Source organism: Dipodomys merriami, unplaced genomic scaffold (genome assembly GCF_024711535.1).
Source record: "Dipodomys merriami isolate MVZ:Mamm:240054 unplaced genomic scaffold, mDipMer1.0.p SCAF_9, whole genome shotgun sequence".
NCBI classification, from domain to species: domain Eukaryota; kingdom Metazoa; phylum Chordata; class Mammalia; order Rodentia; family Heteromyidae; genus Dipodomys; species Dipodomys merriami.
The window spans coordinates 58,893,220-58,912,050 of NW_027206512.1; the positions used below are offsets into that span (position 1 = coordinate 58,893,220).

The window sequence follows — 18,831 nt, forward strand, 5'->3', positions numbered from 1 at the left end:
CTTAAAAGAAATTACAGAAATGGAAAGACCTCCCATGCTCTTGGATAGGCAGACAATATAGTGAAAATGGCAATACTGCCAAAATTAATAAATTCAGTGCAATTCCTATTAAATCCCAATGATGTACATTTCTGAGATACAGAAAACAGTCCAAAAATTTATATGGAACAACAAAAGACCTAAAATAGCCAAAACAATTCTAGGCAAAAAAGACAACATGGGAGGGATCTCGATGCCAGGCTTCAAACTCTACTATAGAGCCATAATAACAAAGACAGCATGGTACTGGCACAAAAACAGACCCGAAGACTGATGGAATAGGAGATCCAGAAATAAAACCACATGCCTACAGTCAGCTGATATTTGGCAAAGGAGCCAAAGATGTACAGTGGAAGAAGCACAGCCTCTTCAATTACTGGTGCTGGGAAAACTGGGCAGCCACATGCAAAAAACAAAGTGGATTCCAACCTATCACCATGCACCAGCATCAACTCAAAATGGATTAAAGACCTTAACATCAAACCTGAATCTCTGAAACTACTGCAGGACAGAGTAGGAGAGATATTTGAACTTACAGGCACAGGCAGGAACTTCCTGAACAGAGTCCCAGGGTCACAACAAATTGGAGACTCGACAAATGGGACTACCTTAAAATAAAAAGTTATTGCACAGCTAAAGGTATAGTAACCAAGCTAGAAAGACAACCAACTAATTGGGAAAAAATGTTTACCAGCAATATATCAGACAAGGGGTTAATATCCAAGCTATACAGGGAACTCAAGAGACTAATCCCTCCCAAACCTAACAAATCAGTTACTAAATGGGCAAGGGAACTAAAGAGAGACTTCTCAGAAGAAGGGATAAAAATGGCACAGAAACACATGAGGAAATGTTCACCATCCCTGGTTGTGAAGGAAATGCAAATAAAGACAACCCTGAGATACCACCTTACCCCAGTCAGAATGGCCCACATCCTAAAGTCAGCCAATGAAAATGCTGGAGAGGATGTGGAGAAAGAGGAACCCTATTAACACTGCTGGTGGGAGTGTACACTTACATAACTACTTTGGAAAGCAGGCTGGAGGGTCCTCAGAAAGCTAAATATTGACCTCCCTTATGGCCCAGTCATACCACTTCTAGGCATCCTGAACAACAGGAACCAATATACAAGGACACATGCATGTCCATGTTTATTGCAGCACTGTCACAATAGCTAGGATATGGAAACAACCCAGATGTCCCACCACAGATGAATGGATTCAAAAATTGTGGTATCCATATACAATGGAATATTATGCAGCCATTAGAAATGACAAAATAATGGCATTTGCAGGGAAATGGATGGAGCTAGAAGAAATCATGTTGAGTGAGGTAAGCCAAGAGCAAAGAGACAAACGGCACATGGTCTCCCTGATAAGTAGATGTTAAATCCAAAATGTAAGGTGATATGACAAAATTAACAAGACTTAAGAAACAAAGGACTTCCACTCATCTGGTCGAATCACTACTAAATAACCCCATGCTGCTGATCACATGTATGGTATATATGTGCACACCGGAGGGAAACCAGGAGGATGACACAGATCTAGAGGGAATCAGGGAAAAACATACAACAGCAGGACCCATCAGCTGCACTGGACATTGACCAAAATGAACTAAGCAACTCAATGGCAGCGATGGGAGGAAGGGAACAAGTGGGAAAGAGGGAACAGCTGATGCTATGCAAAACAAATGTACATATCACCCAATGTGGAAGAAATAACTATTGCAAAGCTCATAGAACTCATAAATGTTATAGACCACGATAGACAATTTGCCCCATGAAAGTTAGAATGTGTTTGTGACTTTAAGCATCACTTTCCCACAATACTGTGAAATTTGGGAAATTATGTAATCACTTAATCACAATAAAGAATTTGAAAAAAAAAAGGCACATGCTGGGCCATTGTATGGTGTATAATTTTATGTCAGAAAGATGAAATAATGCCGTGGCATGTAAACATGGGCGAGAGTCAGCTGCTGGGACAGACATGAGAATTCACTATGCATGTTAATTCAGCCTTTCAAAGGATGATGTGCTCTGAAGGGAGGGTATCTGTTGACAGTGTAAAGCTTTATCTTACACTGATGGTGTTTTTATTTTGATTTCACTGCTGTTAATGTTTTCAAAACAGCCTATCAGTTTCTTGGTGTCCTTTAGGGCAAGTGGTATAATAAGCAGATCATCTTTTGAGGGTTTAATTTGTTTTACTTAAGTTTAAGTCATGTCATTTTGTGGGCTAACCTCATATAGGTTTTCCTTTCAAAGTGAGAAGTACATTAGTGTTACCAACAATACCATTTGTCTCACAGAAAACATCAAGCAACATTAGGAGATAATTTTGGTTGTTACAGTGGGCTGAAGGGAGGATGCCGCATTGTATACATCTCCAGACAGAGCACATACATTTACTACTTAATGCTTTAGTGTAATCTAAAGTATTTCTCTTCCTATATGTTTTTGTAACAGAATACAGACTGAGTAGTTAAGACACTGATTTCTCTTCATTCTGGTGGCTGGAAAGTTCAAGATAAGTCCAAGTCCAGTGTTCTGTGAGGGCTGTCTTTGGCTTACAGATGGTTATTTTTTTTGTTTTAAGGCTTGAGCTGAGAGCCTTAGCATTTGTTGTCCCTTAGCATTTTTGCTCAAGGCTAGCTAGCATCATTCTACCATATGAGCCAGTTTTACTTCTGGCTTTTGGTGGTTTATTGGAGATATGAATCTCACATTTTCATGTCTGGGTTGGCTTCAAACCATGATTCTTAGATGTTAACCTCCCGAGTATCTAGGATTATATATAGGTGTGAGTCATCCATGCACAAGGACATAATCTTCATGTATTCATTTTCATATGGCAGAGACAGAACATGCTCTTTACAGTCTCTTGCAAGAGCACTCTTCTCCCACCATAGTACCTCCTGAAAGCTCTCCCAATGTGCTGAACATAACGGTTTTAACATGGATTGCCAGGGAATGGTAGGGGCAGGGGTGGGGGGTGGGGGCTGTGCTTTGGTGAAATCCACCAATACTTAGTCTATAGTAGTATCTTAGAACTGCTTCCCCTTTTGGTGACTAAATGTGGTCCTTCCCCCAATACTACATTTTAATGGGTGTGCACGTGTAGGCTTGCTCAGTATTTTTTGTAGGGTAGGAGATACTGAGCTTTACAAAAATTTGATGCAGCAAAGTTCTTTTTCCTCCAGAATGTTTGTTTGTTAATGCAGTTTGACAGTATGGTAGATACTGTGCTGGATAGGCACAGAAGGGTAGCCCAAGTTCAGGCTAACAAGCAGGAAGGCTTAGAGGCCGAAATCTCAGTGTCCCTTACTCTGGGTGGTCACATTGAATTCAGGGTCAAAAGTGGCAGAGATAAGGCTATTAATAAAAACACTGATTAAAATAATACACTTAAAAACAGCCAAAGATAATTTTATTTCATTACTCAAAAATATTTTTCATATAATAATATAAAAATATTTAACATTCTAATTGTAGTTTTACATGATGCAAAAAATTACAATGAAAAATTACCTGTTGCGTACAAGGGAGGCAACATAGATCCAAACAGACAAGACATTTTTGGGATATGGGTGGACATATACAGCCAAAGCAAATTCTACATTAGGAACATCAATATTATGCACCCCAGTGCTATACACGGCTTCAATTAAAGGCTTCACCTCAGAATAAGGCATGTGAAGAGGAAATCCCGAGAGCTGGGGGAAAGAACCCATTGTAGTCATTAGTGAGGTTTACAGATAACAGATTTTGCTCATGTAATCAATATAGTAAGCCTTTCTGGATTGCAAGGTCATTAGCTCTACTTTCTTTTTATGTATATATTAGTGATGAAGAAAATGGAGAGAGGTTTATTCTGGTGTATAAAGCATCCTTCATGGTTCCCTTTCCCTGATAGCGTCAGAATGCATAAAAATTCAAGTCTTTCTGCAGACCTAGGTAAGCTAGTCATTCCACTCCACCCTGACCAGTGAAATTACAGTGAGTGTCCGGAGTCTGCTCGGATCTGAACAGTATGTGTGCAGATAGGTGTCTGCTCTGCTCTGGCATTTGCTTCTCAGAGTGAGGTCAGCCTGAGGACGGTGCCACGTGCAGGAGCGCAGAGCGGGGCTCAGGCCTGGTAGCTGCTCATCTCCACAGATGGTAGGCCCACAGATTTTCCGCTCGAGTCTGCTTAGGTTCGCAGTTAGTAAGTTGAAAACATTCTGAGAACCTGAGTTTTACTCGGACCATTTTAACCATCCATTTTTAAACTCCTGAGCCAACATGGCTTACTGTCTTATCCAGCTGTCTCCAGGTTTTATTATATATAGTTGTAAGAACACAGTGCACTAGCAATGCACAATAGAGAGGATATGTTGTCTACTGATGAGAAATTTTCTTGGTGAATAGTATTGTTAAACCTTATCTTTTCGCTTTTATGTACAGTTCAGTCTTATGTGATATAGCTAGCTATTATCAGTTTAATGGTACTTTGGGTTGTATTTCATAAGGTCCTTTTAGAAAAAATGGATTTTATTTTTATTTTTGTCAGTTGTATGGCTTGAATTCAGAGCCTGGGCACTGACCTTGAGCTTTTTAGCTCAGCTCCACTTCTGGTTTTTTGGTGATTAACTGGAGATAAGAATCTCATAGACTTTCCTGCCCTCCCTAGCTTTGAACTGTGATCCTTAGATCATAGACTCCTGAGTAGCTAGATTTAGAAGCATGAACCACTAGCTCTTGGCAGGATTTTAATTTTATAGAGGTTTTTTGTTATTTAATGATAGGCTATTTACTAAGGCTTTGAAAAAAAATCACCCCTTTTAGTCTATGCTGTATATATTTTGATTCCCAAGACCACTTAATGGGTAATTGAAACTTACCCCATTAGAAATGGGTGTGTGCAGAGTCAATTTGAGCCATCGTGCTTACCCTGTAGTCTCCTAGCTGTTTGAGTAGTTCTGCTTGGTGGTCATCTTCCACATCTTCTCCTTGACTGCTTTCCAGAAGAGGCAGGAAGTGACGCAGAGTGGAGGTACAGTACCTGTTCCACCGAGTCAGATAGCGTGGCCTCCAGTCCATGATTTTTTCTTTTAGAATTTTTTCAATCCTGTTTATGGGAGAGACTCCATTTCTTGGTGACTTGACTTTACTCATGTAGTGGGGGCTAGGTGATTACATGACTACATTTTTGTTGGTGATGTCATTCATTAGGCAAATTCATAACTAATATGGGTTACTTTCTGGGAATTGAAAAGTTATGAATGTTCCTTATGGATTCTGTATTTGTTGGAATGGGACATAAACCTATGAATAGAAATGATATTCTGAGGCCAATAATACATTCTTGAAAATAACCCAGAAAAAGCTAGCCTGGATGACCAGAGACTAGCTAACTTCAATACATTTAGCAAGGTAGCTTATAAAATATTTTATTCACTGGTGACATAAAACTAGACCAATGCTTATGTTGGGAGCCTCAAATGTTCGTTAGGCTTATTCCACATGACTGATTTTCTTCTCCAGTGGTGTTTATTCATGATTATAGAACTTATTTTCTAAATTGCCTAAAACTGTTATAATTTAATACTTAATTTGTATAGATATTGGGGGGTCATAGGATCTGAAGCTTACACACAGAATGAAGGAAAATAGTTATTACTTTGTAAAGGTACTGGAGTAAATCTTTGCATCCATTGCTATTAAATCCCAACAATGACCACATGAGATAGGGGATACCGATTTTACAGATTTAAGGAGAGGTGGCGGTAGAGAAATGAACTGAGAAAGGCCAAAGAGCTGGGATCCAAGTAGAAAGACGATTGATACTGAATACTTCTGTCTATCTAACTTACTGCACCAATTTAGATATTTGGTCAACTTTCCATTGGACCCTGAACACATCTTTATTTGGGGTTTCAGAATGGCCTAAGCAAGAAAGATCAATTGCCAAACACTTGAACACTGGAGGAATAGATGACTGGCTCCTAATCAATAGTATGGTGAAACGCTCAGGAGAAATACTGGGTTTATAGAAATTCATTATTCATATGAATTGCAGTCTTTATGGAGAACTTGGAAGCAAATTGGTGTTTCCTAGTAATAATGTCTTTAAAACAATCACAGTTAATCCCATGTAATTTATGATACATTCCTCATGCAGCATAATCCAATAGAAACCACATACTGGCTCTGAGATTCAAAAGATCTCTGTAGTCTCAGACATCCCTCCCACTTAGCACTTAAAAGACAGCCTACATCTCAGTCTCCACATTTGTGAAACTGGGAGAATAAGTTCTAATTTTCCAAGACTAGAGAAATTACAGAGATTCACACAGGCTCTCACTGGCCTCCTGGACTAGGTTCATAAACTGGTTAGTGTTCCACAAACCACTAATTGGACAGAAGAAGCATATTTAAGCTGTGGATTATGATGTGTCTCAACAAGACCCATAATTGCATGATTTTCAGCTCTAAACGGAGGTAAAGTCTTTGGAGGACAACATATTCCTTGTGTTCACCCCTGTGTCCTTCCCACCCCTTGTGCTGCTGCTGCTAAGGCCTCTGTTGAACCACAGGATTTAGAGATCACATCTGAAGTTGGTATCTTTAGATGTGAATTAACATTAAATTGCCCTAATTATTTCATATTGATCCAAGCTGAGAACTGTTTAAAGTATGGTCTTATACTGCTAGTGATGGGATTACTTGTGGATTTGTGGATTTTTATCGAGTTACCTGTCTTGTAGCTCAACAGCAGCTGCTTTGTCTGTGCGTTGATAAATTAGCTCTTCAGGCTGTAAAAGAGGAAATTGTTCAGACAATATTGTATTGTATACCATAATTTATTTCTTCCATAATTCCAATTTTTAATGCTATTTAAAAAATGTTTTGGTGGGTCTTGGGCTTGAATTCAGTGCTTAGGCGTTGTCTATGAGCTTTTGGGCTCAAAGCTAGCGCTTTACCATTTGAGCTACAACTTCACTTTTAGCTTTTTGGTGATTAATTGGAGTGTCACAGACTTTTCTGCCCAGGCTGGCTTTGAACCCTGATCCTCAGAGCTGACCCTCCTGAATAAACTAGGACTACAGGTATGAGCCCCACCACTGCCACCTTGCCCCTAATGCTATTTTCAAGCCATGGTCTTAAGAAAAAAAGTTTTGTGTGTATCACAACTTCTCTACCACAGTTGATTTTCAAAGCTTTTTTGAGAAGTATGTGCTCCGTTAAAAATACTTTGTATTTTATATATACATTTATATACTTTATATACATATATATATATTTACTTATATATAAACATTTAGCTATCCAGTAAAGTGAAAATTTTAATAAAAACAGCTATGTTTACTACGTACAGTCTACTTCTGGTTAGGAGTCTAATTTTATGTTTTAGTGGATTGTAATTTAGTGAATGAGGTCCTAAAATATAGTTTTGTTTTAATATTTGTTGGTTGTGGGGCTTGAATGCAGGGCTGGGGCTCTGTCCCTGAGCTCTTCAGCTCAAGGCTAGTGCTCTGCCACTTTAAGCCACAGCTTCACTTGTTTTTTGAGTGGTTAATTGGAGATGATAGTCTCATGGGGACCTTTTTCTGCCCAGTCTGGCTTCAAACCTCAATTCTTAGATCTCACCCTCCTGAGTAGCTAGGATTACAGGCATGGGCCACTGGCTCCCAGCTCTGTTTTAAATTTTTTTAATGCTGGCTCATCCAATTCACTGTTATTCTCAGCTGAATTATTTAAATTGCCTCCAATTGAAGACCTCACAACTTGTCTTTAATTCTCTTTTGTCTAGACCCAAAATAGCAAAGAAAACTCCCATTAAAATGGAAGGCAAATTATGTCTCTCCTCTGCTCAAAGCACTCCAGTTGTTTCCTTGTTTACCTAAGAATCAAAGATACATTTAAAATGTATGTACTAGCGCGGGCTCTCTTTCTCCCTCCCTCCCCCCACTCACCCTCCCTCCCTCTCTTATATGTAAATTTGCTTTTGGTGCGAATCAAGTAAGTTTGAAAAACACTATTCTAAATATTTAGTAGTAGAATTGAGAGTCAAGAAATACCTAATTACTTAATAGAAGAATACCATATCCCCGACTTTATGTTTAATTGTTAATAAAGTAATTATACCTGAACACTGGAAAGGCCAGGATATGGAAGGCTTCTTGAAAAAAAAGATCTCCATAGCTTAGGCTTCGTGACATCAAAATTTATCCTTAGTGGTGAGTCATACTGTTGAATGTTAAACCAAACCTAAAAAAAGATGAAGCCATATTAGCATGTATGTATGATATCATCGAGGGAGGCGACAGAGAAAACAAGTGTGAACATGGGTTGCACACTAGGTCACTTATTTTGTAAACTTTGTGTTCGTTCCACAATTGACATTTTATAGAACTGTCATTGACCAAATTTCCACATTTTTTGTCTTTTACATTTTGGGGAATCTTGTAGGTCTGGTGAAATAGGCAGTTTTTGATTATAAGAAATGTTTTTAGGAAGACCATCAAGACCCTGCCTTCCCTGTTCTTGCTCTTTGCATCCTCCTAATGGCGTTTTGGTTCAGTTCTTCATTCCCACAGCACTGTGCAGTGTCTGAGATGGCACTTGTCTGGTTGGGAACATGAGATACAATGACTCTAGGACTTGTATTTGAATTTGGGCTCTTACATTTACTGACTGTGACCTTGAATGATTCATTCAACTTCTGTGTGCTTCAGTTTCCTCTTCTATAAAACTGAGATTAAAAAATAATAAGTACCATAAGGTTGAAAAAATTCAGTGAGCTTATAATGCATCTATATTTCCTAGAATGAGCTTTTATTATTACTACTTACCATTTTTTTTTGGTAATTGTCTACTCATCTGTGTCCTCACTGGACTACTGAATTATTACCTGAGCACATTTACCATGTCTATTATTTATCATTTTAGTTTTAGCTTCTAGCGTAGCTCCTAGATTGTGGTAGTCACATTGCCACGCACAAATGGTAAATTTATCCACACAACACATTTAAACAAATAATACGTATTTACTTAAGATATTTAATCAAGTACCTCCTCAGTTCTAATTCAGTGTGAAGTAGCCAATGGCGCCATCTCTATGGCTGAGTCATGAGATGACACAACAGTCACCAAGTGAAGACATGGAATATCAGATGAGAGTGGATGCTATTCTAGGATGCAGTCCCAGACCCAGTCCTTCGCACCTTTCTGTCAGCATATGTTTCTTTTCCTTAGTTCTCAGTTCCTTCCGCTAAAAGAGACAAAACGTACTTCCCTCCCCCTTCACTTTTGGCCAGTAGACTGGGGTGAGTGCATTTATTCAATCTATGAGCTTAAGTTTAAAAGGTTTGGTGTGCTCCTACTTGCACTTGACTTCCATTGTCACCGCTCTGAGTCCCAGCATAAACACACGATGGCAGAATGGTCTTGGCTACCACTTAGTGCACCCAAGTTGCCCAGCCTTGATTAGCAACATAAAAATAAAAGGCCTAATTGTGCAGGAGTGTACCAAACAGTGAACTGAAATGGGTACTCTTTAGGTAGCTATAGTAATGTAGGATGAGGAAATAATGGAAGATACAGGATTAAAGGAGACGGAGGTACGAGATGGGGAAATCAAAGACAATTTTGAAGTGCTCTGGCATAAATTAACTTCAGGAGCAACCCTAAAAACAGGCCAGCTGCCTTGCAAGTTAGGGTATAGACTCCAAGTATCAGATTTTATCATTATTTTGTTACTTTTAAAAAGTATTTTATAGTCTACAAATATCTATGCACATGTAAGTATAATTTATAAATAAAAACATTGGCAACACGTGCAAACACTTTTACTGACAGATACTCAAAGTTGAGAGATTAGTAAGGTAAATGATGATTGTAAAACAGCCAGGAAGTGGAGTTGTTCATATGTGTTTGGCGCTTTTTTTTTTTTTTTTTTTTTTTTTTTTTTTTTTGCAATTACCCTTTTTATTTCTCACAGAAACTAAAGTGCTGACTTGATAAAGCACTGACTTCACTATTACCTTCATTTTACCAGTGAAGAAAATGAGGGAATGACAGATTCGGAAACTTTTCCAGGCTTTCATTAGTAAGTGATGAGTGAAGTGGAAGTTTTTTAGGCATTCTGACTCGTTAGCTTATGTTTTTTAGAAAGTGCTTCAGAGAATAGATTTCACAGACCCAGACCTTGTAGCCATAATCATTTGAGGCTATAGAAGGCCAGGTGGCATATGGAAACTTCCTGTAAAAATAAAGAAACTCAGTTTTTTCAGGTGATTAATTTTAGTTCTCAAAACAAACTAGGCAATGGAAGCTCTATTTTAGAAGCAAACACCGAGGATTCAGAGGAACTCTGGTCCTCTGAATCAAACTCTCTCTCTCTCTCTCTCTCTCTCTCTCTCTGTCTCTCTCTCTCTCTCCTTTCTTCCCTCTCTCCACTTGATTTATTTTTAGATTTTTATTCTGATTCTGTGTAAATCAGCTAAATCATTCAGGTTTCTTTAGGATTATTAGATGACTTGAGTCTGCCACTGTGCCTGCTATACATTTCTTTAATTGTTCTGTGAATACATGTATAATTATGTTTACATAATTTTTGGCTATATATATTTTTTGTCAGTCATGAAACTTGAACTCTGGGCCTGGGTGCTGTTCCTTAGCTCTTCAGCTCAAGGCTAGTACTCTACCACTTGAGCCACAGTGCCACTTCTGGCTTTTTTTGCTTATGTGGTGCTAAAGAATCGAACTCAGGGCCTCATGAATGCAAGGCAGCACTCTATCACTGAGCCACCTTCCCAGCTCCCTATATAAAATACTTAAGGCAGTTCATCAATTTAAAAACAAAATCAAGAAAACAATCATCAACCAAAAGAGTTTAAAAAGAAATGTCATTACTCACATTATCTGGGCCAATTAAACAGCCCACACTTTTCAAGGGACAGAATGTATCAAATTGCCCATAAAAATGTCCACTGCAGGGATTCCATATTAAATAGTGATTTTTCTCCCAAGTTAGCACATAGGCTGTTGGACCCTAAAGGGAAAATCCATTGAAAACAGTATTCAATTAATTAGGCAATTAAAATCAATAGTAGGTTGCATGAATTATTCATTATTTTTGTTGGACTTCTGACTTCTAAGATCCCACACTGAAACTTAGAAGTTCTTGAAAAATGAAATCATAACACACTTTCCTGCCCTCCCCCCCATCTTGCATCTGTTACTGCTGCAATGTTGACTAAATAAATATAGGGGTCACTTTTCCTGTCCAGCATTTCTTAAAATTCGCTGAGGAATGTGTGTATGTGTGTGCATGTGTACGTGCGTGCGTGCGTGCGTGTGTGTGTGTGTGTGTGTGTGTGTGTGTGTGTGTGTGTGTGTGTGCTTGAACTCAGGGCCTTGAGCTCTGCTTAGCTTTTTTCACTCAAGGCTTGAGCCACTTCCACTTCTGGCTTTTTGCTGATTGGAGATAAGTTGGAGATAAGTTGGAAATAAGTCTCCTGGACTTTCCTGCCTGGGCTGGCTTTGAACCCCAGATCTTGGCCTCCTCAGTAGCTAAATAAAGGTTTTGGATGGTACAGGATCCAGGTTTACCAAAAAACCAAAAAACCAAAAATAAAACCCAACCTAAAATGCTGTTGTTAACCCATCACATGTCTGTGGGCTATTTTTCAAACACCCCAAAGGACTGTGATGAAGGAAGTATTGTCCACGGCCTGGTCTGTACTGTGGATGAGACAGCTCTGCCCCTCTGCCAAAGACACCTGTGTTGTCTTACCTCAGGAATAGCACTGCCCATCAGTAGCCAGGCCTTCTTACCCAGCCACAGAAAGTAATTGCACAGCAATACCGCATGCTCTTCTTCATCTCCTGCCAGGAGATCAAGAAATTGCTGATGGAAAAAAAAAGGAAATGTTTCATTGAACAATTGCTTATTTTAGATTGACCATGCAAGATTTTCTTCATGTGTGTGTAGAAAAAAACAATTTTTTTTTCAGTCCTGGGAATGGAGCCCAGGGCCTTGCGTGCCATATAGAAGGCAAGTGCTTAGCCATGCAGCTACATTCCCAGTCTATATTATTATTAATTATTATTTCTAATTCCTGAAATTTGGGGAAAATTGAGCTAGGAAAAAAAATCAAAATTTAGCTCATCCTGTTAAAACAGATGGCCAAGTTATTAGGATGACTAATGAATGCTGCAATTTCAGATTATGCATAATTCAGCTGAAGTCAGTAACTCTGAGAGGAAGACTTACGTCAGAGGTGCTCCATAGGTCACAGATACCAGCAAATGAAACAGTGTCAGGCAAGAAAGGAATCAAGGACACGTATCGAGCCACCAGTTCCTGTGTAAACCAAATTAGTTTTCAAAAATAATCAGTAGTGTATGTGTGTGCATACCAGTTCGCTAATTTTCTCTATATCTAACTACTTAATTTAACTTACATTTAACTGTATTTAAGGACTCACTGATTTCCTTTGCTTAATTTCTGATTTTGATTATATCTTCTACTAATGCAAATTCCACTTGGTACTTAAAAAAAAAACCTTATCAATTTCTACAGTTGATTGTTCACTAATACTTTCAGTATCCTGGCTTCCCAAACTTATTAAATATATCTATTGTGTAATCTGTACCTGATCATATCGGGAGTTACTCCCTGAGACAATAAGGACTATCATCATCCTCGTTACCCTCAGGCTTTTTTGTTGTTGTTGTTGGTTGCGGGACTTGAACTCTGGGCCTGGGTGCTGTCCTTGAGCTCTTTAGCTCTTTAGCTCAAGGCTAGCGCTCTACCACTTGAGCTATAGCACCACTTCCAGTTTTCTGTTGGTTAACTGGAGATAAGAATCTCACAGTTTTTCCTGCTCGGGGTGGCATTGAACTGTGATCCTCAGATCTCAGCCTCCTGAGTAGCTAGAAATACAGGTGTGAGCCACTGTTGTCCAGCTTGCTTCAGACCTTTCTAATGGAAACCCCATGCTAAAAATAGGTTTAATTATTAGTGATCTTGATATAGTTAATATCCTAAGTGTTATGATACATAGTAAATCAGCAATTTATTGAAAATTTAAAACATTTTCAAATATCACTATTTGGCTTCAGTCTTCCAGCACCGATTATCTATGAACACTTACTGCAGTTGCCTGTTGATTATCGGGGTAGAAGTTCAGGAGCTCCTGGGGAGGGTTTAAAGGTTTGAGATAACGTGTAATAAAAACCGTTTTTCCACTTATGTCAATTACTGTTGTAAGGCATCGACGATTTGGAAACTTCAAGGCACATTCAGCTTGAAATTTTTCTGTTGCTTGAAGTAATTTCTCATCTTCCTGAGACTCAAACTTCAAAAAGAAACATTCAGGGAGTTTATATGACTCTGGGAGATAAAATGGTCCATGCTCAGCTCCCACAGCTAACACATACTAAATACATGGCTTAGAAAGTATGTTTCAGTGATCCTTTTTTGCTGTTTTGTTTTTGTTTTTTGATGGTTGAGGGGCTTGAACTCAGGGCCTGGGTGCTGTCCTTGAGCTTTTTTGCTGAAAGCTAGGACTCTACCGCTTTGAGCCACAGCACCACTTCTGGTGTTCTGGTGTTCCCGTGTGCACAGGTCTCAGCCACACCCTGCTTCTATCCTCTCCCCGCTCACCACCTGACGGAGCGCTCCAGGACTGCATTTTCCTTTGTTAAGAATTCCCAGAGCGGACCATTATCTATTGTTTAAGATCATTTTTCTTCTTTCCCTTCTTGAGAGCAGGCATCATGTTGTAACCCACTCCCGTTCCTGTGGCCTAGCCTGAGAGCCTTTTTCTGTGTGAACATGCTTGCTTGGTTTTCTCTTGAGTTTACACAGAAAGACAAGTATTTTCTTTATGGAAAATAATTTGAAATGCATGGATTAGTTTTCTTGAGAAGCTTGACTTGTAGTGACAAAGCCCAAGATCTAGGATTCGTTTGGATTCCAGCACATTGGTTTTACCAGGAAGCCTGCCTATCCTATCCATGTCTTGATAATGGGATATTAACAACATTTTATGTTTATTTTGCTGGTCCTGGGGCTTGAACTCAGGGCGTGAGCACTGTCCCTGAGCTGCTTCTGCCCAAGTACTCTACCACGTGAGCCACACCAATGCTTCCAGCCTTTTCTGAGTAGTTTATTGGAGATGAGAATCCCAGGGACTCTTCTCGCCAAGCCACCCTTGAACTCCAGTCCTCAGATCTCAGCCTCCTGAGTAGCTAGGATTACAGGCATGATCCACCGGCATCAGTTTAAATAGTATTTCTCTCTGGGAACCAAATCATAATACTGGAAAGAAAATGGAAGCAGCCTTTTTTTTTTTTTTATCTCCATTGGTATCTTAATTACAGTGGAACACTAAAAACTAATAAAATTGCAAACAGCACAATGCACTGTGCACAATAACTTGCCATTTAACAACTTGCTCTTATGCACGAATGTAAGTTTGGGAAGAATCTCTACCTACTCTCTATCTCCAGTGCTAAAAGATGTCATATACTGGTTGTTCAGGAATATCTACAATATAGAATTATGTAGATAGGTATAACCTCTGCCATATACTACCTCTGTGACCCTGGATAAATCGAGCCTTACTTTCCTCATCTGTAAGTTGGAGACCTACTGTTTAACACATCTGCATTGAAGAATAACATACACCCAGTATCTGACAGTGCTGGGGATAGAGTAAGGTCTCAAAACCTGGTGGTGGGGACATTACAGTAAATGTATTAATTTACATATAAGTGAGAGGTCACAATACTCTCTCTCAGCTGCAGCAAGTGCAGTGGGCATAAATGCTGACCTTCAATTCTACATTCATAAAGGTGTTTCCCAATTATGAAGGTTGGGGAACACTTGTCAACAAATGGCAGATCTGGAAATTCATGTTCCCTGGAGCTGTTTAAAAGTGTAATTGTGTATGCATTTGTTTCTTTTGTAGAAATGAATTGTGGTGACCTATGAATGAAGGTCATCCAGCTTTATGATCCTAAGAACTGACTCAGTGTGTAGCATAGCCAAGATGTGAAGGGAATCTATTTCAGCACACTTGCAGATGAATGTGTCATAAAAGAGGAATCCAACCTCATAATATGTTGACATTAATTTTCATCAACTTAACAAAATTCTTCTAAAACCAGAGCATGTTTATAGTCATCTGGCTTTACCTAAAAGTGTAGGTTACTGACTGACCCAACTATTGGCTCAGGGAAGTTCAAGGGCACATATCTGCCCTCTGACCATCATCCTGGCCTAGCTGAAAGAATGATAAAGAGATGAAAGGAGGACATCCTTATATCACACCAGCATCAGACATGGCTTTCCAAACCCTACGCGCTTACCTTTTCTCGAACTGACTCTCCTGGGACCAGCTGGGGCTCAATAGTAATGAACAGGGTGATGTAGGAGCCATCACTCAGGCTGCGGATAGCATCAAAGCCTCTCTCCATGAACATGTTTCTCTCTTTGCTGTAGCCCAGGAGAACTGGAGGAATGTCTATTTTAAATGTGCCATCAACCTGTGAAGAAAATATGGTTTGACAACTATTCTGATGACTTTCCAACAGATGTTCAAAGACAAGCGTCAGCTCCTTGTTACCTAATTAACATGCTAAAATAAAAAAAATAATACTTCATGCTGGCATTCAAAGCATACCCCAGGCTTGATCCCTTAAACTGTCACCGTTTCTTCTTTTCTTTATTTAGCAGAAAAATGCGCCCAACAGTCAGGCTGCCTAGGTTCAAATCCTGTTTTAAGTTTCAAGTGTCTCAGAGTCCTCATTTATAACAAGGAGAATGTAATAGGACCCATTTTCTAGGACTGTTACAATGAATAAATGGATGAATGAATGAATGGAGAGAGGTGTAAAACTAAGAACAGTGTCTGGTATATGATAACTATGCAGTAAATACTGGCTGAAGTCTTTCCCCTTTTCTAGAAAGTCTAGCTTTCCTTTTCTACCTTTCAGATTCTCCATAATTTTTCAAGGCTTAATCTAGTGTCAGTTCTCCCGTGAATGATTTTACTGTCTTTCTACCTTCACATGTTGTTTCTCTCATTTGTGGAATTAACAGACCTGCCTGGCTTGATCATCATATGCATTTGTCCTGTCCTTCTAGATGATAACTCTGCAAGTAGAATCTGCATGTCACCTCCTTTTATGTTACCTTTCTGTGACATAGAGCAGTGTTTTGAATCCACAGTAGGCCCTCAGTAAACTCAGGCTGAGTAAATGACAATCCACTTATATAAAAAGGAATAACATGTAGAAGCTTCAAAAGGGCAGAATGTTTTTAACTCGTGTAAAGTCAAAGCAAATATCAAGCTATTCAGGGCTGCGGTGTGGGAATTTAAGATGGGTTTCTGAACATGGGTGTGGTTGGTAATAGGGGCCAGATAAACTGTGGTCCAGAGACTGTCCCGTGTATGCATGCTTGACACATTCTTAGCCTCTCTGTGCAAGATGCCAGTTGCCATCCCCACTAGCTTAGCAACCAAAAATGTCTTCAGCCAGTGCCAAATATTCCCTATGGGTACATTTCAAGTCACGGGCTTTGCAGTCAGACAAAACTGTTTTAAAGGACAAATGTAATGAGGTCATTCTCTAAAGATGTGTTGAAACATATAAACCATCAAAGCAGAATCACTTTTTTCTGCTTTTACCAATCCTGTTCTCCAGGGATAAGCAATGTCAGTCTGTTGAGAACAGGTCAAAGTTGAACCCTAGCTTTGTGATTTGAACAAGACATGCAATTCTCTCGGCTTCTATGTTGTCATCTTTTAAAGTGGGGTTAATGATGCCAGGTGTTTTATGAGGTTTCATTAATGTGACAAACCTTCTAGAAATGGTATGTAATATGTACCCAACGAAGTCTTAGTTATTATTATTATTAATCAATCAGATTATATTAGCTTCAAGAAGTCCCAGAGAACTGACCTAGGAATGGAGATAATGGCATAGTTCAAGGAAGAACTTTATGACAAACTAGCTCCTGCGGCAGTGAGCTCCGGATAGAGCACAGACGTGGCAGGGCAGAGAAGAGGAGGACCTTTTATCAGGGTTATTATTTCTGAGTGCCTTCCAAATGTGAAATCCAGAAATGTCAAATATTATGGGCAATTTGATTGGTAAAGTCATGTGCTCTTTTTTTCAAATCATTTAAATTCTATCCAGAGTGGGAAATGTCAATTGTTTTAGTGGGCACACCATTGGAGCATAACTATAGACTCTCATTTGCCTGGGGATGATTACAATTACAGTTGATTCTTTTGTGTGTGTGTGTGTGTGTCTCCTGGGCTTGAACTCAGAACTTGGGTGCTGAGCTTTTCAGCTCAAAGCTGGTACTCTACCACTTGAGCCACAGTTCTATTTCCAGCTTTTTGGTGATTATTTAGAGGAAAGAGTCTCACAGCTTTCCTGTGCAGGCTGATTTCGAATGACAACCCTCAGCTCTCAGCTTCATTAGTAGTTAAATTACAGGCATGAGCCACTGGCACCTGGCTAGTTTCTTGAGACCCTAAACAAGCTTTGCTAATGGCCTTGATAGAGACTGTGGCCAGGCAGCATTTACTCAGTGTGATCGTCACAGAGACTCAGGGGTTCCTGTTGCCATGGATTTAATTCTGGGATGCTCAAGAGATTTAGAATCTTGAACTGTCCCAGATTAAAGCTAATAAGTCCTTCAAGAGCTGTCAACCTCATAGATGCTCTGAAGCAAAATGGAACTCTAAAGAAAAATGTCTTTGTCGAGTATGTCTGTGCTGATGATTTCTCATGGTTTAAATAGTATTTATTTTTGGAACTATGAATAGAATGCTCTTGATTCAATGGGCCATCAATTGTCCTGATTACCTTCTTCAAGTTACTTTCAGACATCTCTCTATTCCATTTAAGTTATTTTGACAGATTTCGACTTTTTCTCACCTTTATCACTTCTATTTAAATGTTTTAAACAACCCTCATCAGAAAGGCAAAAGTTGAATTTTCCCTCATAGGTGGAAGCTAGAATTAGCTTATGAACATACAAGTAGATTTGATGGGTGGTATACAAGTATACAGCAAAATAAAACACCAGGAAATGGGTAGTTGAAAAGGGGCGGGATCAAGGGGCGAATGGTAGACAATGAAGAAGAGAAGGCTGGGAAAATACAGTGAAGAAGTCAATGTATATCCTAAAAATTTAAGAAGATTGAGGGAAGGGGTGTGGGGGGAGAGATGGGTAGGAATATTGAAAGGGGTGACATTGATCAAGGCACATTATGTTTATAAACTGTTTTGTTTTAGGGCAACTCCTTTGTATAACTACTTAAAGATTATTAAAAAAATAAATCAACTGTCAAACTTGGGGGGCTTGGTGGGGTTGGAAGAGCTGAGGGGAGAATGATAGAAGGGGTGATATTGATCAAGATATATTGTATTTGTCAATTGACACGTTGAACTGTACAGCTATTTAAAGATAATATTTCAGATTATACCAGTCATAGAGTAACTATTAACTCAAAGGAACATACATGTTTATTCTTTTTTGCCGGTTGTGGGGCCTGGACTCTGGGCCTTGGCATTGTCCCTCAGCTCTTTTAGCTCAAGGCAAGCACTCTACCACTTGAGTCACAGGGCCACTTCCGGCTTTTTCTGCTTATGTGGTGCTGAGGAATCGAACCCAGGGCCTCATGCATGCAAGGCAAGCACTCTACCACTGAGCCACCTTCCCAGCCCCATACATGTTTAATAAGCCCATGTCAGTAGAATGTAAGATCAGTGACATT

At 39.3% G+C, this 18,831-nt stretch overlaps 1 protein-coding gene across 3 annotated transcripts in view; it reads right to left on the minus strand.

Annotated features, from left to right (window-relative positions):
* Positions 1-3,465: 3,465 nt before the first annotated feature.
* Positions 3,466-18,831, minus strand: part of Cc2d2a (coiled-coil and C2 domain containing 2A) — a 77,850-nt gene continuing 62,484 nt past the window's right edge. For all 3 annotated transcript variants that reach the window (XM_070012292.1, XM_070012293.1, XM_070012294.1), the window contains 9 exons: positions 15,407-15,583; positions 13,186-13,389; positions 12,303-12,392; positions 11,823-11,936; positions 10,944-11,078; positions 8,171-8,293; positions 6,779-6,837; positions 4,973-5,150; positions 3,466-3,756 (listed from right to left, as the gene is read on the minus strand). In XM_070012292.1, coding sequence (XP_069868393.1) covers positions 3,568-3,756; positions 4,973-5,150; positions 6,779-6,837; positions 8,171-8,293; positions 10,944-11,078; positions 11,823-11,936; positions 12,303-12,392; positions 13,186-13,389; positions 15,407-15,583 — 1,269 coding nt within the window. In that variant the 3' untranslated portion in view covers positions 3,466-3,567. The remainder of the gene's footprint in view (positions 3,757-4,972; positions 5,151-6,778; positions 6,838-8,170; positions 8,294-10,943; positions 11,079-11,822; positions 11,937-12,302; positions 12,393-13,185; positions 13,390-15,406; positions 15,584-18,831) is intronic.